The 15,872-nt window shown below is 45.5% G+C and overlaps 1 protein-coding gene across 1 annotated transcript in view; it reads right to left on the bottom strand.

Annotated features, from left to right (window-relative positions):
* Positions 1-96: 96 nt before the first annotated feature.
* Tor3a (torsin family 3 member A) overlaps positions 97-15,872 on the bottom strand; it is a 30,667-nt gene continuing 14,891 nt past the window's right edge. The window contains exons 5-6 of the mRNA XM_057770353.1: positions 7,803-7,927; positions 97-7,320 (exon numbers count right to left, since the gene is read on the bottom strand). Of these exons, the coding sequence (XP_057626336.1) occupies positions 7,070-7,320; positions 7,803-7,927 (376 nt within the window). The 3' untranslated portion in view covers positions 97-7,069. The remainder of the gene's footprint in view (positions 7,321-7,802; positions 7,928-15,872) is intronic.

Raw genomic sequence — 15,872 nt, 5'->3', positions numbered from 1 at the left:
AGTATTTTATCGGCAAAGTGGGCTTGAGTTGGAGTATTTCTCCCAGGATTTTGAGAGGGCAGCTAAGCAGATCTTTATAGGTGTACAGTGGATGATCAGTGAGCATCCCTCTAATACATCCTTCTGGAGTGGGCTGTGATACAGATCTGCATCCTGTGATGAGTGTTGTGCGTACAGCACCTTCTGGAGCCTGGGCTAGCTGACATCAGGTAGGTCATGTGTGGTTATGTGTCTAACGTGTATGGACTACACAGAGACTTGATTCTCTGAGAATCCATTCTGAACACAACTGCAGATACATGTATTAACAGAGTAAGTATAGATCTCAAAGAGTATTTTTACACAAAATTATTTACCTCTTTATTTTTTCATGCTTACAAGACAGGCATATGTCCTTCCCAAGGTGGCCTCAAACTTGCCATGCAACCAAAGATGAACTTAGATTCCCCCTGCTGGGGTTGCTGTTGTATGCCACCACACTGTTCATATGGGTGCTGGCAATTGACCCCAGGACTTCGTGCATGATAAGCACTCTTAACAACTGACCCACATTCCCAGGTCCCAATACTTTTTTGACACATTTGTACACATTCATCGAGGACAGTGTGGCCAGCGGCTCTCATGACAAAGTCAGGTAAGAACTCGGTCGTGGTGTTCGCTTGCAGAGTGTTTCAGAAGAGCTAACAGTGAAGATAGGAGCAGCGGTGTTTCACTGTCAGCCCTCCTGTCCCCTGGGCGTTGGTACTCCTTCTCCACGTGATGAGCTCCCGACACAGCACGAGTGGGGTCAGACAGCGTTGACCCTGACTTATTCCGAGCAGCACGTCTTGCACATTGATCCACATCACTGTTTCTCATGCTCCAGTGCTCTCCCCTCTGTGTGCATCCATGTCCAGGACCCCATCATCTACTGATGGACTCAGGCTGCTTCCGTCTCACACCTCGGCACAGTGCTGCCCTGAACACGTCTCACGCCTCGGCACAGTGCTGCCCTGAACACGTCTCACGCCTTGGCACAGTGCTGCCCTGAACACGCACTCCAGTGTCTGTCTTACATGACTCCAATTCTCTTCACTCCCTGTAGTGGGATTTGTGTTCATTTTTCGGCATTCCCAAAATTCTGTGTACACTGGAATGTTATACATTGTAGCATATTTAAAGCTGTTGAAAAGTGTATTTTAAATAAATTTTTAATGTCTATAAAATACTTGAGTATCGTGATGTTTTAAATCATTGTATACACTGTATAATGTTGAAATTATGTTAAACATCACTTCCTCGTATTCATTCCTAGTTTTTTATTTTGAAAATAGTCTCACTATATTGTCCTGACTGACCTTATCCTTGCTGTATAGACCAGGCTGGCTTTGAACCCTAATCATCCTCTCTGAATGATGAAATTACAGGTATGGGCCACCGTGTCCAGCCTCAAACCCTTCTAGCCAGGTGAAGTATCTAGAGTCAGATTTTAGTAAAACAAGTTTTATTTTTATTTAAGTGTGTGTGCACTGGTACCCTCAGAGGCCAGAAGAAACTGTTGGATCCCTTGGAGCTGGAGTTCCTGGCAGTTGTGAGCTGTTGGACGTGGGAACCAAATTTGAGGAAAGAGCAGTACTGAACTTAGGGCCATATCTCTCTCATGCAAGACAGGAGCTCTAACTCCTTCCTGCAGCACCTGCTGTAGCCTCCCCTGCTCCTCCCTCTCTCACCTTTTGCTATCCTAAAGGATTCCCTCTGTTTTCTTAGGGTAATTTTATAGTTTCAGATTATATATTTTTATATTTAACTCAAATTTTGTTTTAGCTGAGATTTTTTAAAGCTTTTTGTTTTTCCTTTTTGTAGTACTAGGGACCACATAGGCTAGGAATATATCACTGAGATATATCTAGTCCTTGGTCTTTTGAGTCTAGGTTGACCTTGAGTTTTGAATCCTACACCTCTGCCTTCTAAGTGCTGGGGTTACAGCTGTGCACCTTTGTGCCAAGCTATACTTAATGCTTTGCATAACTACTATACCATCTTCATAGTGTCTGCTGGTTTACCTTCTCCCCAGTAGTGTCTTACAGGTCCTTTCCATAGCCTCCCTAGGGGTTGTTGTCTTAATTTTCCAATTGGGGTAAGGTGTGTCCTGTGAGTTAATCATGGTTCCTCTGGAGGGAAGACAGGAGCTCATGCAGCTTAGATTGACGAGTCCCTTCCTCTAGGCTACCTGAGCACTCAGTTGCTGCAAACGGGAGAGACTGGTGGAGTTGCTCACACGTTGAGCAGAGAGCTCCAGGGCTGTAGCTTTCTGAGTCATATCCATGCTAGGATAGGCTTTCTGGTGATGTAGCACCTGAAAATCGCCCAAGTTTCTGTACATCACTCCTAAATTCATTGACTCACCAAGGTAGACTTGGATTTGGAATCATCCCTCTGGTTCGGCACTGGTGCCCGTCAGAGGTGAACAGAAGTTTGTTCATACTGTTTTTAGCAGGAAAAGCTGCATGATACGTGCACAGTTCGATTAACTTTTCTGTTCCATAGGATGAATACTTGGCTGTTGCTTTTGTCTCTCTTCTAAGACTTCTCTCTTTTTTTATATATAAAAAAGATTCTGTGCTATAAGTGTTTTGTCTGCATGTATGCCTGCATCGCATGCATGCCTGTTCCCGCAGGTGCAGAATAAAGTGTTGGGTCCCCTGGGACTGGAGTTAGAGGTAATAGTGAGCCATCATGTAGGTGCTGGGAACTGAACAAGTACTCTTTGTCACTGAATTATCTCTCCAGCTCACTTGTCTTTTGAAGAGCATCTGTTATCTTTTCTTTGAAGTTTTAATGGACTTATTTGTTGAGCTCTTTGAGCTCCTTCTATATTCTGGAGAATAAATCAGTGTCACTAACATAGGTTGTCTCTTCCTGATGGTTTATTTGGCCTTTGGGCTTTTTAGTTTGATGAAATGCTTTTGTCATTTATTGCTACTTTACTGCTTTGCTACTGGGGTCTTTTCCAAAAAAAAAAAAAAAACAAAAAACATTGCCTGTACCAAGGTCTTCAAAATTTGTCTCCTAGTTTCAGGTTTTACATGTAAATCTTTCATCTATTTTGAATTGGTTTTATATGTAGTGAGAGCTAAGATCTACATACACACAGCCACAATACCCAAAACCGTTTATTACAGAGACTACCCTTCTGTTGCACTTTCTTGATACCATTGTAAAAAGTCTGTTGGCTTGAAGTGCATATATTGTATTTCTCTGCATTGTTTCATTGGCGTGTGTTTGTGTTGGTACCATGATGTTTTGGTTCTATACTTTGTAGTAACTTTCAAGTTAGGTAATACAATACAGCTGTGTCCTTTTTATCTGAATTCCTTTGGCTACTTAAGGATTTTGTAGTTAAAAATTTTGAAATCATTTTCCTATTTGTGTGAAAAATGTCATCTTAGGGTTTCTGCTGCTGTGAGGAGACACCACGACCATAACAACTCTTACAAAGGAAAACATTTAAGTGGGATGACAGCTTAACGGTTTCAGTGGTAAGTCCATCATCATCATCAGGAGCATGGTGGCATGCAGGCAGATAGCTGTGCTGGAGCTGAGTGCTACTTCTTGAAGGCAACAGAAAGTTGGCTGAGACACTGGGCGGTATCTTGAGCAAAGGAAACCTCAAAGCCTGTCTCCAAAGTGACACATTTCTTCCAATAAGGCGACACCACCTAACAGTGCCACTCCCTATGAAAATATGGGGACCAGTTACATTCAGACTACCAAAAAATGTCTTGATAGGCATTTCATTGAATCTAGATCACTTTGGCATTGTGGACATTTTATGCTATTACATCTGCTAGCTGGTCATCATGAGTGTGTTTCTAGACTTCTCACCGGTGCTCTTTTAGTTTTCAGTGTAGCCTATTTTACTTCCTTGGTTACGTTTATTCCTAAGTATTTTATTGTAATTGTAAATAAGTTTGTCTTTTTGATTTTCTTTTTCAGATAATTGGCTGCTAATGTATACAAACAGTACTGATTTTTTTTTTAAATCCTCCTGCCCACACATAAGTGCTAGAATTAACAGATAACCGCATCATTCTTACCAGTTGTTTTTGATTATTTTGTTTTGTTTTTTGATTTGAGACTGGGTTTCTCTGTTTAACAGCCCTGGCTGTCCTGGAACTCATTTTGTAGACTAGGCTGGCCTAGAACTCAGAGATCTGCCTGCCTCTGCTGGGATCAAAGGTATGCACCATGTTGTTGTTGTTGTTGTTTTTTAATATATACAGTATTCTCAGTACTCTGTCTGCAGGCCAGAAGAGGGCACCAGATTTCATTACAGATGGTTGTGAGCTACCATGTGGTTGCTGAGAATTGAACTCAGAACCTTTGGAAGAGCATGCAGTGCTCTTAACCACTGAGCCATCTCTCCAGCCCCACCATGTTGCTTTTATACTTGATTTTTTGGGTTTTTTTTTTTAAACATTAAGAGGTTTTTCAATTGATTTTTCTGCATCTATTGAAATGATCATATAGTTTGTACCTTTCATTCTGCTAATATGATAGGTCACATTTAATCATTTACAGAGATTGAACCATCCTTATATCCCTGTAAAGAATTCCTTTTGGTCATAGTGAGTGATGTTTTTGTTGTGATGTTGTTTTAGGTTGTATGTTTTGTTAAGGATTTTTGCATCTGTGTTCAGCAGGGATGTTGGCCTATAGATTTTTGGTTTGGCATGGGGTTTTATTGTTTTTATTTTATATCCTTGTCTGATTTTGCTATCCGGGTAATACCTCATGGAACGAGTTTGGTAGTATTCCTTCAATTTTGGGGGTAGTTTCAATAGAATTGGTATTAGTGTTTGTTGTTTAATAAAAGCCATCCTTAAACTCTTAGCCCCCTTTTCTCAATCTCCTTGGTGCTGAGATTACTACTGTGTTTCACCACACCCAGATTTATTTGTTTTGAGAATGGGTTTCTCAACACCCCTCTGGCTATCCTGGAACTTGCTGTGTAGACCAGGCTGGCCTTGAACTCACAGAGATCCAGCTGACTCTGGATTAAAAGGCATGTGTCACCATGCCCTTCTCAGACTTTAACTCTATTAAGGTAGATTTCAGTATGAAATACTTAAATACTTGTTAAAAGTCTGTTTGGGTTGTTTATTTCATGATTTAATCTTGGTAGGTTTTCAACATACAGGAATTTGTCTATTCTACATAATCTAGGTTGTTGGTGTATAATCATAAGTTTTTTTGAATCCTTTGTATTTCTATGTTACCAGTAGTAATATCCTCATTTCTATGGATTATTCTCTCTCTTAGCTGGTAAAGGTCATGTTTATATTTCAAAAATGAAGGAAGAACTAGCAGCCTTTTCACTGATTCCTAGTTTTGCTTTAGTTTTTAGCATCCAATCCAATGTCTTTATTTAGAAACAAGGTCTTGGGCCTGGGGATCAGCAAAGTGCTTGCCTAATGTGCAAGAAACCCTGAGTCTGAGCCCGTCACCAAATAGATCCAGGTGTGCTGGCACATGCCTGTAATTACAGCACTAGGAAGATGTTGGCAGAACAGTCAAGGTCATTTGGGGATTACAGATTGATTTCAAGGACAGTTTTTGCTGTATTTTTTGTCAAAAAGACAAAAATCAAGACAAGGTCTTCGGTATATAGCCCCAGCCAGTCTCAAACTCACTAGACAGCCCAGGTTTTCTTAAGCCTGGCAGCCTCCTGCCTCAGCTTTCCGAGTGCTAGAATTACAGGCGTGCTGCCATCCTTGCTATTTCATTTTCATGATTTTCATGCGATATTTGTTAGTGTGCCAGTTGTGGGCACAGTGCTTGCTATGCTGAGATGTGTATATTGGTGTCATTCCTCAGATCTCGTCCCAAGTCAGGATTTTCCAAGTTAATCTCTCCACTGCTCTATTGTTCTAGAGTGTTTCTAGAAGTTTCTGCAGCCTCTCCTCTGCATTTCCACTTGTATGCCCTTGTGCTCATGAGGTATTTCTAGGATTCTAGTTCTGTTAGGTTAGTACGACCTGTTCAGCACTGTCAACATGGCCTGTGAGGGAGAAACCTGCGTCTGGCTCCTGGATGGGACGGGGTCCCCATGGCTTTTTTGCAGCCCCAGCTTTCTTCCTGCTCTTCCTCCTGGATAGGGATGATAGGCACCGCAACACCTGACTTGAACAAGAAATCTACTAGAGCAGACTACATGGAATGCCCAGTAGAAAGTAGAAGTCTGAATTGTTAGATCTCCATCCCTGCCTAGGCAGCAGAGCTCTTAAACTTTGTGAGCTGCTGTTGGCTGTTCGACATCCTGCTTTCAAGCCATGCTGCTTTACTTCATTTACTTGAGTACCAAGTACCCAGTATGGCTGGACTCAGTACTCCCTAAGCTAAAGCAGGTGAGTACCCAATCACTAGGTCTCAGTAAGAAAGGAGGCCAACATTAGAAAAATACAAAATTTAATCTACAGATAGTACATTCTATAGCAAGGCCCCTTTAAAAACAGTTTTCGGTCTAACGAACAGAACATGCCTTAGCTACACACCCGTGGTTTTTGTTTTTCAAGCCTGGCTGGCCTCACTCGCCAGGCAGCGTGGACCTCTGGAGCTCTCTCCCGTATTGGCCTACTCAGTGCTGGGATCACAGGTGCGTGCCCCCCCATCACTGGCATGTTTTGAAAGCATGTGGTTTTCCCTTTACCTAAGGCCTCCTTTGCTGTTCTGCTCACACACAGAAGCTGGCCCACGCCTACAGACTGGATGGAGCACACTCCCACTGAGTCACAGATCTCCCATCCTTCCATGTTCTGTAGCCCAAGAATCCTGTGACCACAGACTATGCTCAAGTCCTGCAGCCTGCAGAGAGCTGCGGTGCCAGCAGACTGCAGGGGAGTCCTGGGGATCCTTTGGCACCTGTACTTCCCGATGGCTTTCTGACTTCCTGGCCTGCATTCTAGAATATCTAGAAGGTAGGTCTTTAAGGCACCACGTGGTTTTTAGGTCTGCCTCCTACACGCCAGCTGGAGCAGTAGCTCTGGACTCCGGGGTGCCTGGCAGATCCAGTGAGCACAGTGAGTCACTTTCAAGGCAGGAAGAGGTTAATTCTCTGGGAAATGGATTTGCAGCCCTGGGAGGAGAAAAGCCGCTCCTCCTCGGGGACATACGTCATCATCTTGGCGATTTCATCCAGGGCCTCTTCTGTGTACGGGAGGTCCTGGCTCAGGAAGGCGTCCCGGACACACAGCCGCACATGGCGGTACTCCAATGGCAGGAAGGGGACAAAGAAGTCAATAAGGTTTTCCTTCACAAGACGGCTGGAGCCAAAGCTACTGTCTGAAACCAAGACCCAAAGTTACATGGAGACCAGAGACTTACGGTGTCCCCCAAATTGAGACCTGACCAAGATCTAGTTTCCCATGGTGCTCTAGGAGTACAGTCTGCAGTCGGTGCCAAGAGCTGTGTAGTTGTGGCTGCTTTAGGCACAGAAGCACGGTGAGTGTGGCTGGGCACGATCACCAGGACTGTGGCTTCATCTGTGCAGGAAACAGGTGAATCCTCCCTTTGACGGGGACTGATCTGCCAGACTGTGGGCATCAGAGACCATGGCTGTGCCTGGCTGGGCCAAGGACCCTCGTAAGGGCATTTTCAGGGCAGGAGCTTAGGCTTCCTTTTCCTTGTGCTACCAGAAGCTGACAGTGTTGACACTGTCCTGTGTCCTCCACTGTTCACCCCACCCCATCTCGAATTTGGTACATACACTAATCGCTCCAGCTGTGGCTCTTGGCAAGGCCTGTGTATGTGACCTGGTCACTTACCTGTGGACGCCGTGATCTCAGCTTGAAGGAGGGTCTCCAAGTGCTGCGTCGTAATTTCTTCCCTGGACCATCCAGCCTTAAGCAAACCTAGGACCTCTTTGTTGATGACACTGCCTCCAAGGTTACTGAAAGAAACAAGTGCCTGTTAGCAGTTGGTTCCCACACTCACTCCCACAGGTTACCTGACCGCATGGGAGGCTGCTCCGGGGGCAGAGCAGAAAGGCACTGCCCTGCTTCGCCCCCATCCTGCCTTCCTTGTTCATTTGGTAAACACTGGTGAATCTGCTCAGTTCAGGAAACACTCAAGTTCTGTGTGACCTACAAGTCAAATGTGAATGAGAGTCTAGAACTGTGTGGCTCCCATCAGGACACACACAGTGACTGTCAGACTCGGGGGAGGGTGTCTGGGCACAAGGATGCAGCAGAGGGCCGTGAGCTTCAAGGGTCAGAAGGTAAGCATGAAAGCCAGGCCACTTCTACAGAGAAGGTGCCATGCAGCCCTGAGGATTTGGGGCTAGAAAGTAGGGTGGTGACCCTTGTTCACTTTATGTCCTCAGAAACCTGTTCTAAGTTATAGGGCATGGAGAAAAGGTAGAGGACAGGACTGGACTGGAGAGTCAGTTTAGAAAACACCATTAGAAGTCGGAGAGATGGGATGGAGAGATGGCTCAGAGGTTAAGTGCACTGGCTGCTCTCCCAGAATTCCTGAGTTTAGTTCTTGGCAACCACATGGTGGCTCACAGCCATCTATGAGATCTGGTGCCCTCTTCTGGCATGCAAGCAGACATGCAGACAGAACACTGTATAAGTAACAAATCTTTTTTTAAAAATATTTATTATGTATACAATATTCTGTCTGTGTGCATGTCTGCAGGCCAGCAGAGGGCACCAGACCTCTTTACAGATGGTTGTGAGCCACCATGTGGTTGCTGGGAATTGAACTCAGGACCTTTGGAAGAGCAGGCAATGCAATGCTCTTAACCACTGAGCCATCTCTCTAGCCCCCAACAAATAAATCAAAAAAAAGAGGTGTCTGCCTGGGCTGCTTGCTGCAGCTTTCACAGAAGCATGGAGCGAAGGCTTCTTTTGCACTGCCTGTGGTCTAAGGGTCGAGAATTACAGGGCTGAGCACAGGAAGACGGCTGCACACTGTAAGACAGGAGTGAATGGAAGACAAACCCAGGAGGCCACCACCTGAGGCTGGAAGTGCTGGTGACCAGGCACCTTCTCCCTGTCCCAACTGAACCCCTCACTCTTTCCCCTGCTTCTTCAGGCCACAGAATGAGGGATGTGAGTGAAAGAGCAAGGGAGGCGGGCGCAAGTCAAACCGTGGGGGTCTAGCATCTCCATTCCTCCTCACAAGGCTCAGAGTGCCCCATACCTCAGAAGAGTTCACTCATAACCTCTTGCTCAGTTTGCATTTGAGTGTGTCTCGCAGTCCCTAACCTGCCTCCCTGGCTGGGTGGAGAGAGACTGGAGCAGACATCCGTCCCCAGCAAACGGATGAGGAGCAGTGTGTCCCTCGCAGCCACAGGGTTTACCAGGCCTGGAGTCCCCAGCTAGAAGAGTCCCGTAGAACAAGGGCATTCCCAGGCCTTGCTCAAGCCCACCTGCCCTGCCAGACTTCCAGCCTGCAAACACCGCTTACACCACTCATCTGATTTCTGTGTTTGCTGCACAGCTCGCTGGGTACATAACTGCATCAGAGAGGCAAGACTGGCCCCACTGCCAGAAACTGCCATGGTAGCCCTGTTCCCACCGTCTCGAGGGGACAGCAGGCCAAAGAGATCAGTGACTTTCTCGGCCCCGAGGATGTAGACCTTCCTATCTCAGCCCAGAAGAACACCAGCTGGCTTCTTGAACAGTTTCTGCACAATTACCTACTGTCTGCAGCTTGCTTCTGAACTGCCTGAAGCCCGTGTCTTCCTCCATGTTACTTACAGGTTGTACCTCTCACAGGACAAAGCCTAGGAAACCTTCAGGGCCCACCCAGCATCTTCAGCTCAGCAGGGCTGCATGCAAGAGCAGACCCCTGCCAGTTGTATGCTGAAGGAAGCACAGTCACACGCTCTTGTCACCAACTGTGAACTCTTTCCTAAAGAACAGAGCTAGACTCAATCACAAATATCTTTGTACCTCAGTTTCTTCATTTGTAAAATGAGAAAGTGGGCCCAGACAGTGTGGGGCCACTTGTCAGTAGACAGTAACAAACACCCATTGTGCACCTGCACACGCTGTGTTCACGGATAACTCACATCGATATTGTTCTTTTTCAAAGTCCTTTCTGTTTGTACCCTGACAAGAATTCAAAGGAGACGTTAGCAAACCCTCTTCTGGGTGCACGAGAGGACAACAGTTCCAGTCCTGCCATGTGCCTCTGGGGCCTTCTGCTGGCAGACATGGGCAGAAGTCAACACTACTTTTCTTGTCACCAACTGTGAACTCTTTCCTAAAGAACAGAGCTAGACTCAATCACAAATATCTTTGTACCTCAGTTTCTTCATTTGTAAAATGAGAAAGTGGGCCCAGACAGTGTGGGGCCACTTGTCAGTAGACAGTAACAAACACCCATTGTGTAACCATATAGCAAGTGCCTGAATTCTTCTGGCCCAGGTAAGGGATGGGCTTTGGTTCCCCGATTGCTTCAACTGCTGCCTCTGAAATCAAGCTTGAACAGCACCATCTGTGCTTCTAAAAACTCCTCAGGACCCAAGTATGGTCTCTAGGACAGACCTAAAATATCATCTGGAGCCTAGTGGGAGCAAAAGTCCCCAGTAAGCAGAACCTGGAGAATGAAACCCTAGATGGGAAAGGAAGGATGCAGGGATTCTGCCGGCGCGGTCCACCTCAGCTTCAGGCGATTCTGCTGAGTTATCATCGCTAGACTGCCCTCCACCCTGCCCCGCCCCGGGCCTGGCTGCCTTCCTAGCTTACTGTCTGCCTGCTTTTATAGACAAAGCTTGCTCTTTCGCAAAATCTTGGCATGATAAAGTTGTCCGTGATGGACAAGCAAGGCCTCCTGGGCATCACCTACTCTGAGTGTCTTCAGGTGCCACAAAAGAGCTGACAAAAAGTCACCAGTAACTCAACAGCAGGTCTTGGGTTGTCTTTTCAGGACTAAACTGAGGATTAAATTGACTGTGCCGGGGCTGGGAAGAGCTCAGTGGACAAAGGTATCCAGCAGCCCTGTGAAGAGCTGGCATGGCTGTGTGCACTTAGAAGTTCACCTCTGGGGGCTCGCCTTGCCTCAAAAAGCAAGGTAGAGCCAAGTGTGATGGCATATGTTTACTCCTAGCACACTGGAGACAGATGTGTGTGGATCTCTGAGTTATAGGCCAGCCTAGTCTACATAGTGAGTTCCAGGTCAGCTGGGTGACATTGTGAGACAAAAGAAAAAAATAAAAGCAAACAAGGTAGAGAGTGTGATATTGGACATCCACTGTCAACCTCCACACCGCCAGCACACACATGCAAGAATCCTTACCACAAAGGGGAGAGGAAGTGAAGGCCATTATAGAAATCAAGTCCAGAGCCTCAAATCTCAACACTATTCCCTCATAACTAGAATATCAGGCAATCTTGGGGCACCCTCAGGAGGGGGTGGCTGTGGTTCTGCATGCCTGGAGACAGACTGGCAGAGTGGCCATGGCCTCTCCTTGGCAGCAGAGCTGTTGGAAACCACCGCTATGTCTCTTTAAGAGCTCCTGGGTAAGTGAACTCCCCAGAAGGCAAGCTCGGCTGCTATCAGTGGCATCTCCCAGCCCCACCTTTGCCCATGTGAACCCATGTGTGTGTGTATAACTACGTGGCCTCAGTCAGGTCTGTAGGGGAAAGGGCAGGGGCATTGCCACCTGGTCAGTGAGCAAATGTCTGCTTTGAACTAGGAGGGTCACTGGGTCACTCAGCCCCTGAAAGAATTTGCCAAGTTGTGAAGCAGCTGGGTAGGAGAGTCCATGCCTTAATGTTCAGCCATCTCTGCGTGTGAGGCTGCCATGGACAGCTGAGGCCACTGTCTCAGAAAGGGTTAACTGTGGATGCTGCTCAGTCTTCACTCTGGCACTCGGGGTATGTTACAAATGATGGGGGATATCCTTCTGCATATGTATTACTAAATGCCTCCCTTTTCTTAAGACCACCCTGAGATCATCAGCCCAATGCCATCCTTGCCTTCCGCATGCAGAAACTCATGTGGCTTAAATCTCTTCCATCTTGAGAAGCCACCCTAACCCCAAACCTGCCTTCCACAGTTCAGTCAGGAGAAAGAAAAATCCCTCCTTCCCCAGGGCACCTGAAAGCCTAGAAAATCCCACAGGGGTGACCTCGCAGCTAGGGAGTAAGCAGTGGGTTTGCTGGGGGCTTTGGTGAAGCCAAATACTTGACACGTTTCTTCTCTGCTCCCCACAAAGCCATTTTGGGGATCTGGGTACATGGCTCAAAAGTACAGCAATTCTGGAGTAGCTGCTCTTGCTCACACGTTCCCCTGCTAATGTGAGAGACCTGCCCTTCACTCTATACTCCAGAGAAGGGCCCACCCTGACAGCAGGGATCCTGTGAAGGGGTCAAGATTTGTTCTCTACTTAATTTTAGAACAAATAGCTGACTTGAAAACCAGAGCTCCCTTTTTCTCCGGTCTCTTTGGCCTCAGCGGCAGAAGCAAGATGACGAAAGGAACGTCATCCTTTGGAAAGCGTAGCACGTTGTGCCACCGCTGTGGCTCTAAGGCCTACCACCTTCAGAAGTCTACCCTGCCAAGCGCAAGAGAAAGTATAACTGGAGTGCCAAGGCTAAGAGACGAAATACTACTGGGACTGGGCGGGTGAGGCACCTAAAAATTGTCTACCAAAAGATTCAGATATGGATTCCATGAAGGGACAACCCCTAAACCCAAGAGGGCAGCTGTTGCAGCATCCAGTTCATCTTAAGGATTTCAATCTGTCATAAAATAAATGTTCTGGTTTCCAAAATGAAAAAACAAAACAAAACAAAAAAAAAAAACCAGAGCTCTTATTCACGAACCCCCACTGCACCCCCGTCTCCATGCAGGAGTGTGGCCTGCTGACACCACCTCCACTCGTCCTTGCCTTACATACCCCGCCCATGCCCATGACCCAAGGACTGCTCCTCTTTGGGAAAGGGAACTAGACCCACAATGGCAACCCCACCCACCTCTACGACCTGCCTAGGTCCACATTTCCTGTGAATGCCTTCCACCACAGCCCTCCCTCCTCACCACCGTCAGACAGGGATTCAAGATTCACATCACCAACTCCCCCAATAACTGCTGCTTGAGGAAAAGTTCTGAACACCTCCCCAAGACTCGCTACGAGAATCTTCTAGCTCAACAATAAGTAGGTCTGCTCCTGGTCTTAGAAACCTCTCTTATCTTAGGCTCAGCTGGAACCGCTGAGACCCCAGTGGAACCTCAACACTGAAGTACCCAAAGACTCAAACCTAAGCCTCAGTCAACTACCTGACAAGCTGGGTAACAGGAAACAGCTTCAAACACCCACCCAACAAAGCAGACAAGATTCCCACACCTGGAACCACTAGCAACAACATAAGTACAGGTGCCTAGGTCCCAATGTTGTGATAGTTTGTGTTTTAACAAAGCTTGCCTAGAAATCAGAGGCAGACCTAGCCACTAATTAACCATATAGGTCTGGAGGGCTATACAGACAGGAAGTGATAAGGTGGGGTAGAGACAGGATCTTGGCCCTTTTCAGTCTGGTCAGAGAGGTAGAGGTGACTGTGGCGGGTCCTTTATATCTCTGATCTTTCAGCTTTTACCCTGATATCTGGCTCTGGGTTTTTATTAAGAATAATTAGGATCATGTTTCATCTGGCACTCATCATGGGGCTAGAGTAAAAGAAAACCCAACAACAACATTTTGGCACCCAATGTGGGACATGAATTCATGAAAAAGCTATTTGCCCACGGAGCCAGAGTCTCCACCCTACCAAATACTCAGGAATAGTGGAAACAATAAATCTCTACCAAAAATTAGTACTTCCATAGTAATGTCTGAGAAAAATCAGCTTAGATGACATATACGACAGTAATTTCAAAATAGCTATAATAAACATGATCACCAAGCAGTGGTGCTGCGTGCCTTTAATCTCAGCACTTGACAGAGGCAGACAGATCTATGAGTTTGAGGCCAGTCTGGTCTATAAAGCAAGTTTCAGGCCAGTCAGGTTCTATAGAAAAATCCTGTCATGTATATAGGCAGAATGTTCTGTCTACCAGCCAACTCTCAAATAACCACACAGAGACTTATTATAATCACACAGGGGATAGCTTAGGATTGTTACTAACTAGTTCTTACATCTGAAATTAACCTCTTTTTAATCTGTTCTACCATGTAGCTTGATACCTTTTTACAACACAGCATGTCCATCTTGCTTCTCTCTGCATCTCCTGGCAAATCCGCCCTTCATCCCAGCACTCTCTCCCTATCTGCAAGTCCCACCCAACCTCTTCCTGCCTAGCTATTGGCCTCTTTATTAAAACAATGAGAACAACACATCTCCACAGTGTACAAAAAGATTATGCCACACACATGTATCTCAGATCTGGAGACAAAGTAGAGAAGGGATCAAATTACACAGTTAAAGAAAATGACAACCCCCAAACACCCTCAGAACAGAATGTGCAAAACCCTGAGGTGCTAGAGAAAGACCAATCCTGCAAAACACAGGTACAGAGAGGAGGCCCAGGTCAAAGGCACAGAAAGTATTTTCAACAAAATCACAGACTTCCCAGGGTCTGGAGTAATGGCTCGGTGTTTAAAAGCACATCAAATACTTTCAGAGAGGACCTGAGTTCATACTCCAGAACCCACAGCTGGTGACTCACTTCTTGTAATGCCAACTCCAGGGTATCTGACACCTCTGGCCTTGGCGGGCACTGAACTCACATGTGCATACCCTCACAAAAGCACAGACCCATAATTTTAAAAATAAAAGAAATTCCCTAATCTAAGGAAAGAGATGGCTGTCGTGTCTAAGGGCCAACAACATTCAATATTTATGGGACATAATGAAAGCTAGGAGTTAAGTTTATAGCACTATGTGTCTAAATAGAAAGAAAAAATTTGAGAGAGAGCTCAACCTAATGATGCACCTGAAGGCCTTAGAAAAATAAGATCAACAGCACTCCAAAAAAACTAGGTTGGATGAGATAAAAGCAGAGCTGATCCTAATAAAACAGAAATGAAAACAGGACAAAAATACAAAGAATCAATGAAACAAAGCATGATTCTTGCAAAAAATTAGCAAGATTGACAAACCTTTAGCCAAGTTAACCAAGAGAGAGGAGGGGAATCCAAATGAATAAAATTAGAGACAAAAAGGGAGGCATTACTACAGACCTGGGAGGTTCAGAGAACTGTAATACAAGTATTAAAAATCTATATTCCACCAAACTGGAAAATCTAAAAGAAATGGGTAAATTTCTAGATATATAAAACCTGCCCAAGTTAAATCAAGATGAAATAAATAATCTGAATAGAACCACATAGCATCCAGTGAAGAGATTCATAGCTGTCAGTGGTCATGTCAGAGGAAGTCAGAAATGGAGCTTATGGGTTCAATTCACTGAACTAAACCCTAGAGAAGCAAAGCCCCAGGATGGGGGTAAGGGGATTGTCTCCACATTGTCCCTTGCTTCTGTCCTGCTTCCTCCTGTGGTATTTGGCATGGTGTGATTACTGAGTGAAAGGATCCCACTGTATCTAGTATAGTGTGATTGTTTCTTGGGAAAGTCCCACTCCTACCTGGGCAGTTTACTTGCAGATCATAATGCAGATGATTCTCATAAGAGTAATTAGTTAGATCTATGATTTAATTGGAATTTCTGAGTTAGTCTAAAAGATACTGGTAGTTAAGGCAGTAATGATGATTAGGGAAATGGTTTGGGTTCTTCTGCCAATTGCTCCAATAAGAGATACAAAAAGGCAAATATAGGCTGAAAGTCACTTCCCCTTGATTAGATATGAGCTATACAGAGGATAAAAATAAGATCAAAAAAGATTCATGCATTAAAAACCCACGAATTCTGCCTGTGGAAAA

The sequence above is a fragment of the Chionomys nivalis genome, chromosome 5 (assembly GCF_950005125.1).
Source record: "Chionomys nivalis chromosome 5, mChiNiv1.1, whole genome shotgun sequence".
Lineage (NCBI taxonomy): Eukaryota > Metazoa > Chordata > Mammalia > Rodentia > Cricetidae > Chionomys > Chionomys nivalis.
This window is presented reverse-complemented; position numbering and strand designations above follow the sequence as displayed.